The sequence below is a fragment of the Taeniopygia guttata genome, chromosome 28 (genome assembly GCF_048771995.1).
Source record: "Taeniopygia guttata chromosome 28, bTaeGut7.mat, whole genome shotgun sequence".
Classification (NCBI taxonomy): domain Eukaryota; kingdom Metazoa; phylum Chordata; class Aves; order Passeriformes; family Estrildidae; genus Taeniopygia; species Taeniopygia guttata.
The window spans coordinates 3870696-3889184 of NC_133053.1; the positions used below are offsets into that span (position 1 = coordinate 3870696).

Here is an 18489-nt window from a genome sequence, read left to right on the forward strand (position 1 = left end):
GAGGTGGTGCCTTCGGGCCTTGTGCTGCTGGAGACAGTGGTGGACTCAGTGCGTGATGTGGCCAGACTAGAACCTGTGGAGGTTATCTCAAGAACCCTGCTGGTGGTGGGTGTAGTTGTGCTGAGGCTTGGGGAAGTGTTCTCCAGAGTAGAGCTCAGAGGAAGACCAGAAGTGGTGGCAGAAGTTGATCTTGACCCAGGAGCAGAGGACTCCGTTTGGGCAGACCCAGTGGTGCTCAAGGTTGTTGCCTCCGTAGCGGCAGTGGTGACCGGCTGACTCACGGAACTCTCCGTGGGGCTGGACTGCATTGTTGTGGTGGCTAAAGTCTCTCCTTTTCTGGTTTGTTCCATTGTCGAGACGACTGTGGAGGCTGCCTGAAATGGAGACGTCCCTGCTTCAGTGGTAGAGGCTGGAGCCGAAGACTCGGGACGTGATGTGGACTGTGCAGTCGAGGTGGAGAATTCCGTTCTCATGGAGGTGGGCACAGTGCTGGGCTCAGAGGTTAAAGCTGACGTGGCAGCAGGAGTAGAGTTTGTCTCCAGCAGAGTGGTGGTGCTTGTCGTTGTGCTGAGAGCTGGTGAACTGGTCCCCAGAGGAGAGCTCCTAGGAAGAGAAGAGGTGGTGGCAGAAGTTGGGCTTGTCCCAGGAGCAGTGGCTGATGTTTGTGCACGCACGCCAGTAGTCTCCATTGTTTGTGTCCTATGTGTGGTGGCCTTGTCACGAGTGGATGTCTCAGTCTGCTCGGATTGGATTGGAGTGGTAGTTGAAGATATGAGACTTGAGATTTCGGATGTGGTCGACAGGAATCTGGAGGTTGTCACAAGTGGAGACGTCTCTGGCGGTGGTGAAGATGTTGAAGCTGTAGACTCTGGCTGGACGGCGGTCTGCACAGTTGAGATGGTGCCCTCCTGACTTGAGCTGCTGGACAGAGTGATGGACCCAACAGTGGATGTGCCCACAGCAGCAGCTGCGGAGGCTGACTCAAATGCGGTGCTGGTGTTGGTGGCTGCAGCTGTGGTGAGAGATGGAGAAGTGCTCTCCACAGAAGTGCCCAGAGGAACAGCAGAAATGCTTGCAGAAGATAGGCTTGTCCCAGGAGCAGTGGATGATGTTTGAGGAGGCACCCCAGACGGCACCGATGTTTCTGCCACTTTTCCGGCAACCTGGTCACGTGTGGATATCACAGTAGGGCTGGACTGGACTGGAGTGGTGGCTGAAGTCATGAGGCTGGAGTGTTCAGCTGTGGTCAACAGCATTGTGGAGGTTGACAAAAGTGGAGACGTCTCTGCCTGAGATGTAGAGACTGAAGATGTCAAATGCGGTTCAGCTGTGGTCTGCACAGCCGAGGTGGTGCCTTCGGGCCTTGTGCTGCTGGAGACAGTGGAGGACTCAGTGCGTGATGTGGCCAGACTAGAACCTGTGGAGGTTATCTCAAGAACCCTGCTGGTGGTGGGTGTAGTTGTGCTGAGGCTTGGGGAAGTGTTCTCCAGAGTAGAGCTCAGAGGAAGACCAGAAGTGGTGGCAGAAGTTGATCTTGACCCAGGAGCAGAGGACACCGTTTGGGCAGGCCCAGTGGTGCTCAAGGTTGTTGCCTCCGTAGCGGCAGTGGTGACCGGCTGACTCACGGAACTCTCCGTGGGGCTGGACTGCATTGTTGTGGTGGCGAAAGTCTCTCCTTTTCTGGTTTGTTCCATTGTCGACACGACTGTGGAGGCTGCCTGAAATGGAGACGTCCCTGCTTCAGTGGTAGAGGCTGGAGCCGAAGACTCGGGACGTGATGTGGACTGTGCAGTCGAGGTGGAGAATTCCGTTCTCATGGAGGTGGGCACAGTGCTGGGCTCAGAGGTTAAAGCTGACGTGGCAGCAGGAGTAGAGTTTGTCTCCAGCGGAGTGGTGGTGCTTGTCGTTGTGCTGAGAGCTGGTGAACTGGTCCCCAGAGGAGAGCTCCTAGGAAGAGAAGAGGTGGTGGCAGAAGTTGGGCTTGTCCCAGGAGCAGTGGCTGATGTTTGTGCACGCACGCCAGTAGTCTCCATTGTTTGTGTCCTATGTGTGGCGGCCTTGTCACGAGTGGATGTCTCAGTCTGCTCGGATTGGATTGGAGTGGTAGTTGAAGATATGAGACTTGAGATTTCGGATGTGGTCGACAGGAATCTGGAGGTTGTCACAAGTGGAGACGTCTCTGGCGGTGGTGAAGATGTTGAAGCTGTAGACTCTGGCTGGACGGCGGTCTGCACAGTTGAGATGGTGCCATCCTGACTTGAGCTGCTGGACAGAGTGATGGACCCAACAGTGGATGTGCCCACAGCAGCAGCTGCGGAGGCTGACTCAAATGCGGTGCTGGTGTTGGTGGCTGCAGCTGTGGTGAGAGATGGAGAAGTGCTCTCCACAGAAGTGCCCAGAGGAACAGCAGAAATGCTTGCAGAAGATAGGCTTGTCCCAGGAGCAGTGGATGATGTTTGAGGAGGCACCCCAGACGGCACCGATGTTTCTGCCACTTTTCCGGCAACCTGGTCACGTGTGGATATCACAGTAGGGCTGGACTGGACTGGAGTGGTGGCTGAAGTCATGAGGCTGGAGTGTTCAGCTGTGGTCAACAGCATTGTGGAGGTTGACAAAAGTGGAGACGTCTCTGCCTGAGATGTAGAGACTGAAGATGTCAAATGCGGTTCAGCTGTTGTCTGTACAGCCGAGGTGGTGCCTTCGGGCCTTGTGCTGCTGGAGACAGTGGTGGACTCAGTGCGTGATGTGGCCAGACTAGAACCTGTGGAGGTTATCTCAAGAACCCTGCTGGTGGTGGGTGTAGTTGTGCTGAGGCTTGGGGAAGTGTTCTCCAGAGTAGAGCTCAGAGGAAGACCAGAAGTGGTGGCAGAAGTTGATCTTGACCCAGGAGCAGAGGACTCCGTTTGGGCAGACCCAGTGGTGCTCAAGGTTGTTGCCTCCGTAGCGGCAGTGGTGACCGGCTGACTCACGGAACTCTCCGTGGGGCTGGACTGCATTGTTGTGGTGGCTAAAGTCTCTCCTTTTCTGGTTTGTTCCATTGTCGAGACGACTGTGGAGGCTGCCTGAAATGGAGACGTCCCTGCTTCAGTGGTAGAGGCTGGAGCCGAAGACTCGGGACGTGATGTGGACTGTGCAGTCGAGGTGGAGAATTCCGTTCTCATGGAGGTGGGCACAGTGCTGGGCTCAGAGGTTAAAGCTGACGTGTCAGCAGGAGTAGAGTTTGTCTCCAGCAGAGTGGTGGTGCTTGTCGTTGTGCTGAGAGCTGGTGAACTGGTCCCCAGAGGAGAGCTCCTAGGAAGAGAAGAGGTGGTGGCAGAAGTTGGGCTTGTCCCAGGAGCAGTGGCTGATGTTTGTGCACGCACGCCAGTAGTCTCCATTGTTTGTGTCCTATGTGTGGTGGCCTTGTCACGAGTGGATGTCTCAGTCTGCTCGGATTGGATTGGAGTGGTAGTTGAAGATATGAGACTTGAGATTTCGGATGTGGTCGACAGGAATCTGGAGGTTGTCACAAGTGGAGACGTCTCTGGCGGTGGTGAAGATGTTGAAGCTGTAGACTCTGGCTGGACGGCGGTCTGCACAGTTGAGATGGTGCCCTCCTGACTTGAGCTGCTGGACAGAGTGATGGACCCAACAGTGGATGTGCCCACAGCAGCAGCTGCGGAGGCTGACTCAAATGCGGTGCTGGTGTTGGTGGCTGCAGCTGTGGTGAGAGATGGAGAAGTGCTCTCCACAGAAGTGCCCAGAGGAACAGCAGAAATGCTTGCAGAAGATAGGCTTGTCCCAGGAGCAGTGGATGATGTTTGAGGAGGCACCCCAGACGGCACCGATGTTTCTGCCACTTTTCCGGCAACCTGGTCACGTGTGGATATCACAGTAGGGCTGGACTGGACTGGAGTGGTGGCTGAAGTCATGAGGCTGGAGTGTTCAGCTGTGGTCAACAGCATTGTGGAGGTTGACAAAAGTGGAGACGTCTCTGCCTGAGATGTAGAGACTGAAGATGTCAAATGCGGTTCAGCTGTGGTCTGCACAGCCGAGGTGGTGCCTTCGGGCCTTGTGCTGCTGGAGACAGTGGAGGACTCAGTGCGTGATGTGGCCAGACTAGAACCTGTGGAGGTTATCTCAAGAACCCTGCTGGTGGTGGGTGTAGTTGTGCTGAGGCTTGGGGAAGTGTTCTCCAGAGTAGAGCTCAGAGGAAGACCAGAAGTGGTGGCAGAAGTTGATCTTGACCCAGGAGCAGAGGACACCGTTTGGGCAGGCCCAGTGGTGCTCAAGGTTGTTGCCTCCGTAGCGGCAGTGGTGACCGGCTGACTCACGGAACTCTCCGTGGGGCTGGACTGCATTGTTGTGGTGGCGAAAGTCTCTCCTTTTCTGGTTTGTTCCATTGTCGACACGACTGTGGAGGCTGCCTGAAATGGAGACGTCCCTGCTTCAGTGGTAGAGGCTGGAGCCGTAGACTCGGGACGTGATGTGGACTGTGCAGTCGAGGTGGAGAATTCCGTTCTCATGGAGGTGGGCACAGTGCTGGGCTCAGAGGTTAAAGCTGACGTGGCAGCAGGAGTAGAGTTTGTCTCCAGCGGAGTGGTGGTGCTTGTCGTTGTGCTGAGAGCTGGTGAACTGGTCCCCAGAGGAGAGCTCCTAGGAAGAGAAGAGGTGGTGGCAGAAGTTGGGCTTGTCCCAGGAGCAGTGGCTGATGTTTGTGCACGCACGCCAGTAGTCTCCATTGTTTGTGTCCTATGTGTGGCGGCCTTGTCACGAGTGGATGTCTCAGTCTGCTCGGATTGGATTGGAGTGGTAGTTGAAGATATGAGACTTGAGATTTCGGATGTGGTCGACAGGAATCTGGAGGTTGTCACAAGTGGAGACGTCTCTGGCGGTGGTGAAGATGTTGAAGCTGTAGACTCTGGCTGGACGGCGGTCTGCACAGTTGAGATGGTGCCCTCCTGACTTGAGCTGCTGGACAGAGTGATGGACCCAACAGTGGATGTGCCCACAGCAGCAGCTGCGGAGGCTGACTCAAATGCGGTGCTGGTGTTGGTGGCTGCAGCTGTGGTGAGAGATGGAGAAGTGCTCTCCACAGAAGTGCCCAGAGGAACAGCAGAAATGCTTGCAGAAGATAGGCTTGTCCCAGGAGCAGTGGATGATGTTTGAGGAGGCACCCCAGACGGCACCGATGTTTCTGCCACTTTTCCGGCAACCTGGTCACGTGTGGATATCACAGTAGGGCTGGACTGGAGTGGAGTGGTGGCTGAAGTCATGAGGCTGGAGTGTTCAGCTGTGGTCAACAGCATTGTGGAGGTTGACAAAAGTGGAGACGTCTCTGCCTGAGATGTAGAGACTGAAGATGTCAAATGTGGTTCAGCTGTTGTCTGTACAGCCGAGGTGGTGCCTTCGGGCCTTGTGCTGCTGGAGACAGTGGTGGACTCAGTGCGTGATGTGGCCAGACTAGAACCTGTGGAGGTTATCTCAAGAACCCTGCTGGTGGTGGGTGTAGTTGTGCTGAGGCTTGGGGAAGTGTTCTCCAGAGTAGAGCTCAGAGGAAGACCAGAAGTGGCAGCAGAAGTTGATCTTGACCCAGGAGCAGAGGACTCCGTTTGGGCAGACCCAGTGGTGCTCAAGGTTGTTGCCTCCGTAGCGGCAGTGGTGACCGGCTGACTCACGGAACTCTCCGTGGGGCTGGACTGCATTGTTGTGGTGGCTAAAGTCTCTCCTTTTCTGGTTTGTTCCATTGTCGAGACGACTGTGGAGGCTGCCTGAAATGGAGACGTCCCTGCTTCAGTGGTAGAGGCTGGAGCCGAAGACTCGGGACGTGATGTGGACTGTGCAGTCGAGGTGGAGAATTCCGTTCTCATGGAGGTGGGCACAGTGCTGGGCTCAGAGGTTAAAGCTGACGTGTCAGCAGGAGTAGAGTTTGTCTCCAGCAGAGTGGTGGTGCTTGTCGTTGTGCTGAGAGCTGGTGAACTGGTCCCCAGAGGAGAGCTCCTAGGAAGAGAAGAGGTGGTGGCAGAAGTTGGGCTTGTCCCAGGAGCAGTGGCTGATGTTTGTGCACGCACGCCAGTAGTCTCCATTGTTTGTGTCCTATGTGTGGTGGCCTTGTCACGAGTGGATGTCTCAGTCTGCTCGGATTGGATTGGAGTGGTAGTTGAAGATATGAGACTTGAGATTTCGGATGTGGTCGACAGGAATCTGGAGGTTGTCACAAGTGGAGACGTCTCTGGCGGTGGTGAAGATGTTGAAGCTGTAGACTCTGGCTGGACGGCGGTCTGCACAGTTGAGATGGTGCCCTCCTGACTTGAGCTGCTGGACAGAGTGATGGACCCAACAGTGGATGTGCCCACAGCAGCAGCTGCGGAGGCTGACTCAAATGCGGTGCTGGTGTTGGTGGCTGCAGCTGTGGTGAGAGATGGAGAAGTGCTCTCCACAGAAGTGCCCAGAGGAACAGCAGAAATGCTTGCAGAAGATAGGCTTGTCCCAGGAGCAGTGGATGATGTTTGAGGAGGCACCCCAGACGGCACCGATGTTTCTGCCACTTTTCCGGCAACCTGGTCACGTGTGGATATCACAGTAGGGCTGGACTGGACTGGAGTGGTGGCTGAAGTCATGAGGCTGGAGTGTTCAGCTGTGGTCAACAGCATTGTGGAGGTTGACAAAAGTGGAGACGTCTCTGCCTGAGATGTAGAGACTGAAGATGTCAAATGCGGTTCAGCTGTTGTCTGTACAGCCGAGGTGGTGCCTTCGGGCCTTGTGCTGCTGGAGACAGTGGTGGACTCAGTGCGTGATGTGGCCAGACTAGAACCTGTGGAGGTTATCTCAAGAACCCTGCTGGTGGTGGGTGTAGTTGTGCTGAGGCTTGGGGAAGTGTTCTCCAGAGTAGAGCTCAGAGGAAGACCAGAAGTGGTGGCAGAAGTTGATCTTGACCCAGGAGCAGAGGACACCGTTTGGGCAGGCCCAGTGGTGCTCAAGGTTGCTGCCTCCGTAGCGGCAGTGGTGACCGGCTGACTCACGGAACTCTCCGTGGGGCTGGACTGCAATGTTGTGGTGGCTAAAGTCTCTCCTTTTCTGGTTTGTTCCATTGTCGAGACGACTGTGGAGGCTGCCTGAAATGGAGACGTCCCTGCTTCAGTGGTAGAGGCTGGAGCCGAAGACTCGGGACGTGATGTGGACTGTGCAGTCGAGGTGGAGAATTCCGTTCTCATGGAGGTGGGCACAGTGCTGGGCTCAGAGGTTAAAGCTGACGTGGCAGCAGGAGTAGAGTTTGTCTCCAGCAGAGTGGTGGTGCTTGTCGTTGTGCTGAGAGCTGGTGAACTGGTCCCCAGAGGAGAGCTCCTAGGAAGAGAAGAGGTGGTGGCAGAAGTTGGGCTTGTCCCAGGAGCAGTGGCTGATGTTTGTGCACGCACGCCAGTAGTCTCCATTGTTTGTGTCCTATGTGTGGTGGCCTTGTCACGAGTGGATGTCTCAGTCTGCTCGGATTGGATTGGAGTGGTAGTTGAAGATATGAGACTTGAGATTTCGGATGTGGTCGACAGGAATCTGGAGGTTGTCACAAGTGGAGACGTCTCTGGCGGTGGTGAAGATGTTGAAGCTGTAGACTCTGGCTGGACGGCGGTCTGCACAGTTGAGATGGTGCCCTCCTGACTTGAGCTGCTGGACAGAGTGATGGACCCAACAGTGGATGTGCCCACAGCAGCAGCTGCGGAGGCTGACTCAAATGCGGTGCTGGTGTTGGTGGCTGCAGCTGTGGTGAGAGATGGAGAAGTGCTCTCCACAGAAGTGCCCAGAGGAACAGCAGAAATGCTTGCAGAAGATAGGCTTGTCCCAGGAGCAGTGGATGATGTTTGAGGAGGCACCCCAGACGGCACCGATGTTTCTGCCACTTTTCCGGCAACCTGGTCACGTGTGGATATCACAGTAGGGCTGGACTGGACTGGAGTGGTGGCTGAAGTCATGAGGCTGGAGTGTTCAGCTGTGGTCAACAGCATTGTGGAGGTTGACAAAAGTGGAGACGTCTCTGCCTGAGATGTAGAGACTGAAGATGTCAAATGCGGTTCAGCTGTTGTCTGTACAGCCGAGGTGGTGCCTTCGGGCCTTGTGCTGCTGGAGACAGTGGTGGACTCAGTGCGTGATGTGGCCAGACTAGAACCTGTGGAGGTTATCTCAAGAACCCTGCTGGTGGTGGGTGTAGTTGTGCTGAGGCTTGGGGAAGTGTTCTCCAGAGTAGAGCTCAGAGGAAGACCAGAAGTGGTGGCAGAAGTTGATCTTGACCCAGGAGCAGAGGACACCGTTTGGGCAGGCCCAGTGGTGCTCAAGGTTGCTGCCTCCGTAGCGGCAGTGGTGACCGGCTGACTCACGGAACTCTCCGTGGGGCTGGACTGCATTGTTGTGGTGGCTAAAGTCTCTCCTTTTCTGGTTTGTTCCATTGTCGAGACGACTGTGGAGGCTGCCTGAAATGGAGACGTCCCTGCTTCAGTGGTAGAGGCTGGAGCCGAAGACTCGGGACGTGATGTGGACTGTGCAGTCGAGGTGGAGAATTCCGTTCTCATGGAGGTGGGCACAGTGCTGGGCTCAGAGGTTAAAGCTGACGTGGCAGCAGGAGTAGAGTTTGTCTCCAGCGGAGTGGTGGTGCTTGTCGTTGTGCTGAGAGCTGGTGAACTGGTCCCCAGAGGAGAGCTCCTAGGAAGAGAAGAGGTGGTGGCAGAAGTTGGGCTTGTCCCAGGAGCAGTGGCTGATGTTTGTGCACGCACGCCAGTAGTCTCCATTGTTTGTGTCCTATGTGTGGCGGCCTTGTCACGAGTGGATGTCTCAGTCTGCTCGGATTGGATTGGAGTGGTAGTTGAAGATATGAGACTTGAGATTTCGGATGTGGTCGACAGGAATCTGGAGGTTGTCACAAGTGGAGACGTCTCTGGCGGTGGTGAAGATGTTGAAGCTGTAGACTCTGGCTGGACGGCGGTCTGCACAGTTGAGATGGTGCCCTCCTGACTTGAGCTGCTGGACAGAGTGATGGACCCAACAGTGGATGTGCCCACAGCAGCAGCTGCGGAGGCTGACTCAAATGCGGTGCTGGTGTTGGTGGCTGCAGCTGTGGTGAGAGATGGAGAAGTGCTCTCCACAGAAGTGCCCAGAGGAACAGCAGAAATGCTTGCAGAAGATAGGCTTGTCCCAGGAGCAGTGGATGATGTTTGAGGAGGCACCCCAGACGGCACCGATGTTTCTGCCACTTTTCCGGCAACCTGGTCATGTGTGGATATCACAGTAGGGCTGGACTGGACTGGAGTGGTGGCTGAAGTCATGAGGCTGGAGTGTTCAGCTGTGGTCAACAGCATTGTGGAGGTTGACAAAAGTGGAGACGTCTCTGCCTGAGATGTAGAGACTGAAGATGTCAAATGCGGTTCAGCTGTTGTCTGTACAGCCGAGGTGGTGCCTTCGGGCCTTGTGCTGCTGGAAACAGTGGTGGACTCAGTGCGTGATGTGGCCAGACTAGAACCTGTGGAGGTTATCTCAAGAACCCTGCTGGTGGTGGGTGTAGTTGTGCTGAGGCTTGGGGAAGTGTTCTCCAGAGTAGAGCTCAGAGGAAGACCAGAAGTGGTGGCAGAAGTTGATCTTGACCCAGGAGCAGAGGACACCGTTTGGGCAGGCCCAGTGGTGCTCAAGGTTGCTGCCTCCGTAGCGGCAGTGGTGACCGGCTGACTCACGGAACTCTCCGTGGGGCTGGATTGCATTGTTGTGGTGGCGAAAGTCTCTCCTTTTCTGGTTTGTTCCATTGTCGAGACGACTGTGGAGGCTGCCTGAAATGGAGACGTCCCTGCTTCAGTGGTAGAGGCTGGAGCCGAAGACTCGGGACGTGATGTGGACTGTGCAGTCGAGGTGGAGAATTCCGTTCTCATGGAGGTGGGCACAGTGCTGGGCTCAGAGGTTAAAGCTGACGTGGCAGCAGGAGTAGAGTTTGCCTCCAGCGGAGTGGTGGTGCTTGTCGTTGTGCTGAGAGCTGGTGAACTGGTCCCCAGAGGAGAGCTCCTAGGAAGAGAAGAGGTGGTGGCAGAAGTTGGGCTTGTCCCAGGAGCAGTGGCTGATGTTTGTGCACGCACGCCAGTAGTCTCCATTGTTTGTGTCCTATGTGTGGTGGCCTTGTCACGAGTGGATGTCTCAGTCTGCTCGGATTGGATTGGAGTGGTAGTTGAAGATATGAGACTTGAGATTTCGGATGTGGTCGACAGGAATCTGGAGGTTGTTACAAGTGGAGACGTCTCTGGCGGTGGTGAAGATGTTGAAGCTGTAGACTCTGGGGGGACGGCGGTCTGCACGGTTGAGATGGTGCCCTCCTGACTTGAGCTGGTGGACAGAGTGATGGACCCAACAGTGGATGTGCCCACAGCAGCAGCTGCGGAGGCTGACTCAAATGCGGTGCTGGTGTTGGTGGCTGCAGCTGTGGTGAGAGATGGAGAAGTGCTCTCCACAGAAGTGCCCAGAGGAACAGCAGAAATGCTTGCAGAAGATAGGCTTGTCCCAGGAGCAGTGGATGATGTTTGAGGAGGCACCCCAGACGGCACCGATGTTTCTGCCACTTTTCCGGCAACCTGGTCATGTGTGGATATCACAGTAGGGCTGGACTGGACTGGAGTGGTGGCTGAAGTCATGAGGCTGGAGTGTTCAGCTGTGGTCAACAGCATTGTGGAGGTTGACAAAAGTGGAGACGTCTCTGCCTGAGATGTAGAGACTGAAGATGTCAAATGCGGTTCAGCTGTGGTCTGTACAGCCGAGGTGGTGCCTTCGGGCCTTGTGCTGCTGGAGACAGTGGAGGACTCAGTGCGTGATGTGGCCAGACTAGAACCTGTGGAGGTTATCTCAAGAACCCTGCTGGTGGTGGGTGTAGTTGTGCTGAGGCTTGGGGAAGTGTTCTCCAGAGTAGAGCTCAGAGGAAGACCAGAAGTGGTGGCAGAAGTTGATCTTGACCCAGGAGCAGAGGACACCGTTTGGGCAGGCCCAGTGGTGCTCAAGGTTGTTGCCTCCGTAGCGGCAGTGGTGACCGGCTGACTCACGGAACTCTCCGTGGGGCTGGACTGCATTGTTGTGGTGGCTGAAGTCTCTCCTTTTCTGGTTTGTTCCATTGTCGAGACGACTGTGGAGGCTGCCTGAAATGGAGACGTCCCTGCTTCAGTGGTAGAGGCTGGAGCCGAAGACTCGGGACGTGATGTGGACTGTGCAGTCGAGGTGGAGAATTCCGTTCTCATGGAGGTGGGCACAGTGCTGGGCTCAGAGGTTAAAGCTGATGTGGCAGCAGGAGTAGAGTTTGTCTCCAGCGGAGTGGTGGTGCTTGTCGTTGTGCTGAGAGCTGGTGAACTGGTCCCCAGAGGAGAGCTCCTAGGAAGAGAAGAGGTGGTGGCAGAAGTTGGGCTTGTCCCAGGAGCAGTGGCTGATGTTTGTGCACGCACGCCAGTAGTCTCCATTGTTTGTGGCGCTTCTGTGATGGCCTTGTCACGAGTGGATGTCTCAGTCTGCTCGGATTGGATTGGAGTGGTGGCTGAAGATATCAGGCTGGAGATTTCTGATGTGGCTGGCAGAATTCTGGAGATTGTCACAATTGGAGAGGTCTGTGGCCAAAATGGAGATCCTGAAGCTGTAGACTCAGGCGGAGATGTGCCCTGCACAGTCGAGGTGGTGCCCTCTGGTTTTGTGGTGGTGGACCCAACAGTGGATGTGCCCACAGCAGCAGCTGTGGAGGCCGACTCAAATAGGGTGCTGGTGTTGGTGGCTGCAGCTGTGGTGAGAGATGGAGTAGTGCTCTCAACAGTAGAGAGGAGGGGAACAGTAGAGGTGGTGGCGGAAGTTGGGCTTGTCCCAGGAGCAGTGGATGATGTTTGGGCAATCATCCCCATGGTAACAGTTGTTTCTGTCACTTCTTTGGTGACTTGGTCACGAGTGGATATCATAGCAGGGCTGGACTGGACTGGAGTGGTGGCTGAAGTCATGAGGCTGGAGTGTTCAGCTGTGGGTAACAGCATTGAGGAGGTTGTCAAAAGTGGAGACGTCTCTGCCTGAGGTGAGACTGAAGATGTCAAATCCGCTTCAGCTGTGGTCTGTACAGCCGAGGTGGTGCCTTCGGGCCTTGTGCTGCTGGAGACAGTGGTGGACTCAGTGCGTGATGTGGTCAGACCAGTACCTGTGGAGGAATCATATGCTAATTTACATCTGTTGTATATTATGTTAAAACAGAATCACAGAATGGTTTGTGTTGGAAGAGATCCAGAAAGTTCGTTTCTTCAATCCCCTGGCAGGAAGAACTTCTACTATGCAAGGCTGCTCAACCTCCCATCCAGCCTGGCCTTGGACACTTTCAGGGATCCAGGGGCAGCCACAGATATTTTGGGTACCCTGTGCCGCCATAGGGAACAATTCCTTCCTGATACTTGTTCCAAATCAACCTTCTCTAAGCTTGAAGCGATTCCCTTGTGTCCTGTCCCTCCATCCCTTGTCCCATTTCCCTTTCCAGCTATCTTTGATTCCTGTTAGGCACTGGGAAGATCTCTAAGATCTCCCTGGAGCTACAGGCTGGACAATCCCACTGCTCTGTCATTTTGCTCATCTTGGTGGCCTCCTCTGGACTCAGTCCAATAGGTTGAGTGATCACTGGACCTTTACCCCTTCAACAGTGGTGTTATCACAAAACCTCCTGCACTGTATCTGTTCCTTCATGAATTTAAATCAATAGACATGTCCAGCTGGAAGTTCTCTGAAGGGATCACAGAATCACAAGTTTGGAAGAGACCTTCAAGACCATTGAGTCCAACCCATTCCCTGATTCCTCAACTAAACCATGGCACTGAGTGCCAGACCTCAGATTTTCAGAGAACAGTAAAACTAGAATGTTCTTTGTAGCTGAACATCTGCATTTGCATGTGCAAAATATCCCAATTTCCTCCACTGCAATTCAGAAGAGCCATTCATTTTTTTTCCAAATACTTTTTATTCTAATCCTGTCTTCCAAAATATTTCCAAGATTCCTAAATTTTATCTTTCCATAGATAGTCTTTCAAATTATTTAGGAGCAACTAAAGTGGAGAACTGATGACATTTAAAATGTAATCTCACTTACTGCTAGGCATTAATTGTCACATATTTTTAATCCAAGCTTTCTCATTCAAACTCAGAAAAGAACAGTAACAGCCATCTATGAAGATTTGCCTCCACCCTGGATGATTTCTTCTTTTAGGATACTGTTATGTCACTCACCGTTAAAAATTATTCTCTGATTAAATTCTTAGTCAAGCTGAGGGTTTCCTTTCGGCTGAGACTTTTTGTCAGAAAGGAAATTGAATCAGGCTGTACCAGTTTGTTCCTTTTCTTACTTCTTAAGTCTTTATTATTTTATATGGTCTTGTTATTATTTAGTAATTAGTTTTAAGATTCTTCTGCTTTTTGCAGTAAATCTAGTTAGCAGAGAACTCCCCAAACTCCTTCCTTTCTAAGGAGAAACCACATTTCTACCCACCCCCATCTTCTTGATGTCCCCAGTTTTCCATGGAAAACAGGGTCAAAGATGGGCTGTTTAGAGTTTTCTGGAGCAGCTTCTCAAGAAAACTGAGCTGTTTTGGGATTTAAATATATATTTCACTGAGGGGCATCAGTCATGTCTATTAAATCCCATATTCAGAGTAGTAGATACCTAAATAGGTGAATATAGGGGTCAAGAAAAGGACTCTGAACAAGTCCAACATTTTTCAAAATACTCTGAACATGTCCAACATTTTTCCAGCTGCTTTTTACATAAGCATTACATATTCATGCTCTGGTTTTTTCACGCTTTCTGAATTGGCAACACCTAAAAAAATCTGCTATTCATCCATGGCACTTTCAGTGACGACAACACAATAGCCATGGGTTTGTCACCCCAATTAAATTCCCCTGTTCCCCTGAGGTGCACAGAAATGTTCCAAACCATCTCCATGGTGTGGCCCTAAGGAGGGGCTCATTCTATGAATAATCTGTCACTGGAATCACACCCCGGTCTCTCCCTTGTCAGGTTGGTTGTGTTACCTCAGGAGATTCTTTTCTGGTGAAGCATTCCAGGCTCATTAGTAGTGCTTGGGCTTGACACCCACCAGGAAATAAGCAGGGCTGGAATCCTGCCTCGGGTAGTGCCGTTAGGAGAGGATGGATGGAGAAAGGGAGAGGGGGACCCAGACCAAGCTCTTTCAAATGTAAGGAATCACTATCACATCCCAGCATCCTCACAAACAACTTAATGGAATCATAGTTTAGACATAGTTTGGTTTCTCCCTGCCTTAAAGCCCATCTTGTTTCATCCCTACTTTCCACTGTCCCAGGTTGCTCCAAACCCTGTCCAGCCTGCACACCCTGTCTCCTTGGACACTTCTGGGCCAGGGGATAGGGCAGCCACAGCTGCTCTGGGCAGCCTGTGCCAGGACCTCATCACCTTCTGATTTTTTTCCTAATAACTCATCTCTATCACTTTGAAGCCATTCCCCCTCATCCTGTCACTCCAGGCCCTTGGAAATTGTGTCTCTCTCTCTCTCCGTCTTTCTTGTTGGCTCCCTTCAGTTCTGGAAGGCCGCAGGGTCACCCCGAAGTTTCTCTTCTCCAGACTGAACAACCCCAGTTCTCCCAGCAGGGCTGCTCTATCCCTTTGATCCCCCTGGAGCCTCCTATGGACTCTTTCTCCTGTGCTGTGACCCCCCCAAGCTGGAGCCAGCTCTGCAGGTGAGACCTCACCTGAGCCATGCAGAGTCACACCAAATCTCTTTGCTGTCACAACTCACCAGGTGGACAATGGAAGGGAGGATTTTCTGGGGGGGTTTTGCAGGTGTTTCTTCTACCCGCACTCCCTTGAGTTTGCTGTGCACCCTCCTGGAGCCACCTGCACTGTCAGGGGCTGTGTGGCCACATGAACACCGTGCAAAGCACAGCACTGAACTGTCCCTCTCAGCAGGACTTGTCACCCATGATCCAGCCCAGAGCAAGGCCCAACTCTGGCTGTTATTTACAAAAATAATGCCCTGTCTCTTCCTCATTCCCAAATCTCTGTTTTCTTTCTGGATTCCAGACTCAATCAAGTGATGCTCCAATATTCTGTGCATGAGAGGGCTTAGAAAACAGCAGACTATTACAAATAACAGATGTGGTAATATCAATGTTAGAACAGAATGGAAGGTCAGAGGAGAGTCAGAGAAAGGAGGGGGCAGCCAATGTGGCAGCGAGTAAATTGGTAGTAGCTCCTCAAGCTTTGCTTCTACTCACAGACCTGTCCTTGTCTTTTGTATTCACATTAATGTCACGATATTGACCATTACAGAGTTTTCAGAATTAAGGAAGCACATAAAACATTGGAGAGACAAGGCACAGGGAATGGGTCCCCACTGCCAGAGGGCAGGGATGGATGGGATATTGGGGAGAAATTCTTCCTTGTGAGGGTGGGGAGGGGCTGGGATGGAATTCCCAGAGCAGCTGTGGCTGCCCCTGGATCCCTGGAAGTGTCCAAGGACAGGTTGGACAGGGCTTGGAGCAGCCTGGGATGGTGGAAGGTGTCCCTGTCCATGGCAGGGCATGGAAATGGATGAGCTTTAAGTTCTTTTCCAATCCAAACCATTCTGTGTTATGTAAATATAAATATAAATATAAATATAAATAATATAAATATAAATATAAATATAAATATAAATATAAATATAAATATAAATATAAATATAAATATAAATATAAATATAAATATAAATATAAATATAAATATAAATATAAATATAAATATAAATATAAATATAAATATAAATATAAATATAAATATAAATATAAATATAAATATAAATATAAATATAAATATGCCACTTTGAAAAATATAAATAAAAATTATAAACATAAATACAAGTGTATATATATATATATATATATATATATATATATATATGTATTTTCTTATTCAATAAAGGATACAGATCTCTATAAATGTCAGTAATAAATAGGGCTTTTCCAAAATCATGTAATACTGGAATCCCTGTACCTTGGTGCATTTATATTTTTATATATTATTTTCTATATTAACATATAAATTATTTGCTATATAAACATCTAGAGAATGGTTACATTTCCTCCTTTTTTTCTGTACCACCTGGAGGCTTTAAGCCATTCCTGGTCATGCCTAATAGACTTGTTATGAGGGATTTTTCAGGATGCTAAAAGAGGGGACCAAACACTCCCTGGCAGGGGGATCTGGTGATGCACAGAGCTAAACTCTCCATATCCCAACTCTCTGTATGCCAAACTCCTCTGGGAATCAACCTGGAACCACAGTTTCTATCACTAATTGGATGTGTTCATATTTCAGCACTAATTTTGCAGACATTAAAATATTCAGATTGAATTCCAAACTCTAGAATTAGTGACCCTTGTCCTTCTAAAGGAACACTACTCCAACAAAATTCACCAAAAATATCAAAGTTCCGTCAGTGGAACAGTAGGGATTTCCTGAGCCCAGTCAGAAATTCCTAACAGGAGTTTCCAAAGCTGGATTTCTTTTGCAGTGCAGTGGGAAAAACCTTTTTAATATTTTTAATATTTTCACATCCACCTGCACTTAAAATCTGGCTCTGGGCAGGAATCCTTATGCAGATTTCTATTCACCAGCTCAGACGAAAACAGCCTAAATCTTACCAAAACATAGTATATTAATTGAAATTAACATAATTTTATTAATATTAAAAACTCAGAGTGTTTTTGAGCCCATATACTTTAAAGCAATGTTTAGCTCTAGTGTTTCCCCTCTAATTCAGAATTAAAACAGCCTTAATTGCCTTTAGTTTAAAACTAATTTCAATTAAGATGCTGGTTGTGTGAACAGACATTTTTTCTGTTGGCACCAATGCACTTAAAATATCTCTAGTAATTTTGATTATTTGATTAATTAATTAATTAATTAACTCTGGGAGAGTTCTTTAAGTCACTGGGACTTCAGGTCCTATGTGTCCTAATTTATTCCATAAAATGAAATTTACAAACCTTTGAGTAACCACTACCAAAAAAGTGTTTTTCCTTATAGAAATCAAGTAATTCCAGCTTGATTTTAAAGAATTTGAAATTTTAGATGATTAAATGCCTTCTAGATTTTAAATTCAGACACATTTCTAAAGATAATTTTCATGTTATAAGAAATATGACTTCAAAGACTGGAGCACTCCAGACCCTCTGTCATTTCATGCCATCCATAATGTCATTTTTATCCACTTTTTCAAAAAATACACACCTGGCAAATATTGTAAAATTCTCAAAATACTTTTAGCTTGATTATTTTCTATTAATAATTATTATTTGAATTCCCTCCCCCATTTATGATTTCAAAACTCAAGTAAGGAATGTAGATGAGCCGTTTCTAAAGTAAATATTAACGTCTCATTCATTTCTTTTCAGAAAACAAAATTAACTTTGCGTGCTAAAACAAATGTTGCAATTTCTATATTGGCTTTTGCTCCATGAAATTAGATCAGCTCAGCTTTGGCAATTCCTCTGTATTTATGTTCAATAAATCAGAAAAATAAATGTTGTCCTCTCTCTTATTTTCTGATTTTAACGGATGAAAAAACTGATGAGTAGAAGTGCTAAAAACTGGCAAGACCATGAGCAAGATCAGCCCATCACTCCAAAGTGATTTGTGGTTTTTCAGTTGTATCACAAATTCTGGATAGATTTAATCATCGATGTTGCTTGAAGTGATTAGATGGGAATAAAACCTGGTTTTAATTTTAGTGCTCATTTAATCTACAAAATCTGTTCAACTGTAGAAACATATACTGACAATTTTTCTAATAAAAAAGTTAATTAGATTTTTTTTTCAATTAGTAATTAAATAAAGTATTTAATAATAGAAATAATTCAATAAATTTAACTTACCAGAAGAGCAGCACAGTACAATGATAACAGACAAAACCTTCATCTTCCATCGGGATAAATTTATTGTCCAATCCATCCTTTTTTTTTTTTTTCTTACAAGATTAGAATTTTCTGACAAAATTAGAAATTTTCCCAAATTCCCTTTGGGGATCCGCAGCTCTGGGCAGCACAGGAGTGACCCTCACACCGGAGGGGACACGATGAGTGTGATGGTCAAGGGTGAAACGTTCTTAAACTCCAGCCCCTTGCATAACACCAACCCTTGGTGGAGGTTTGGGCCACACCTGTACCTGACAACCCGAGGATTTTCAAATTAGAACCTGGTACTTTCCCTCTAGGGAAGGTAAATAAGAAACTCTCTGCTTGAAAAGGTCAGCGGGAGTGAATCTGAGCATGAAAGGAGCAGGAATGGGGACAGGTCTACACCCTTGGAGGCCACAATCACACATTCATCTCGCAGATATTTAAGTTCAGGGTGGACGTGGAGACAGGAGTTTGGCTGGGCTTTGAGTTTACATTGCAGTGGCATGGCTCTGGTGTGAGTGACAAAGAGCAAACATTTCCTGATGCTCTTCGTGGGTCGCTGGGAGCAGCAAGAGC

At 49.8% G+C, this 18489-nt stretch overlaps 2 protein-coding genes across 2 annotated transcripts in view; both read right to left on the reverse strand.

Annotated features, from left to right (window-relative positions):
- MUC16 (mucin 16, cell surface associated) overlaps positions 1 to 5189 on the reverse strand; it is a 53893-nt gene extending 48704 nt beyond the window's left edge. Inside the window, exons 1-6 of the mRNA XM_072919236.1 lie at positions 2970 to 5189; positions 2086 to 2265; positions 1858 to 1947; positions 1626 to 1718; positions 742 to 921; positions 514 to 603 (exon numbers count right to left, since the gene is read on the reverse strand). Coding sequence (XP_072775337.1) covers positions 514 to 603; positions 742 to 921; positions 1626 to 1718; positions 1858 to 1947; positions 2086 to 2265; positions 2970 to 4721 — 2385 coding nt within the window. The 5' untranslated portion in view covers positions 4722 to 5189. The remainder of the gene's footprint in view (positions 1 to 513; positions 604 to 741; positions 922 to 1625; positions 1719 to 1857; positions 1948 to 2085; positions 2266 to 2969) is intronic.
- Positions 5190 to 5199: 10 nt separating this feature from the next.
- On the reverse strand, positions 5200 to 18092 carry LOC140680750 (uncharacterized). Its single transcript, XM_072919238.1, has 3 exons — positions 17890 to 18092; positions 5373 to 12154; positions 5200 to 5259 (listed from the first exon to the last, which is right to left on the reverse strand). The coding sequence occupies exons 1-3, from the start codon at positions 17963 to 17965 to the stop codon at positions 5200 to 5202; spliced, it is 6918 nt and encodes a 2305-aa protein (XP_072775339.1). The 5' UTR covers positions 17966 to 18092.
- Between the last annotated feature and the right edge of the window lie 397 nt (positions 18093 to 18489).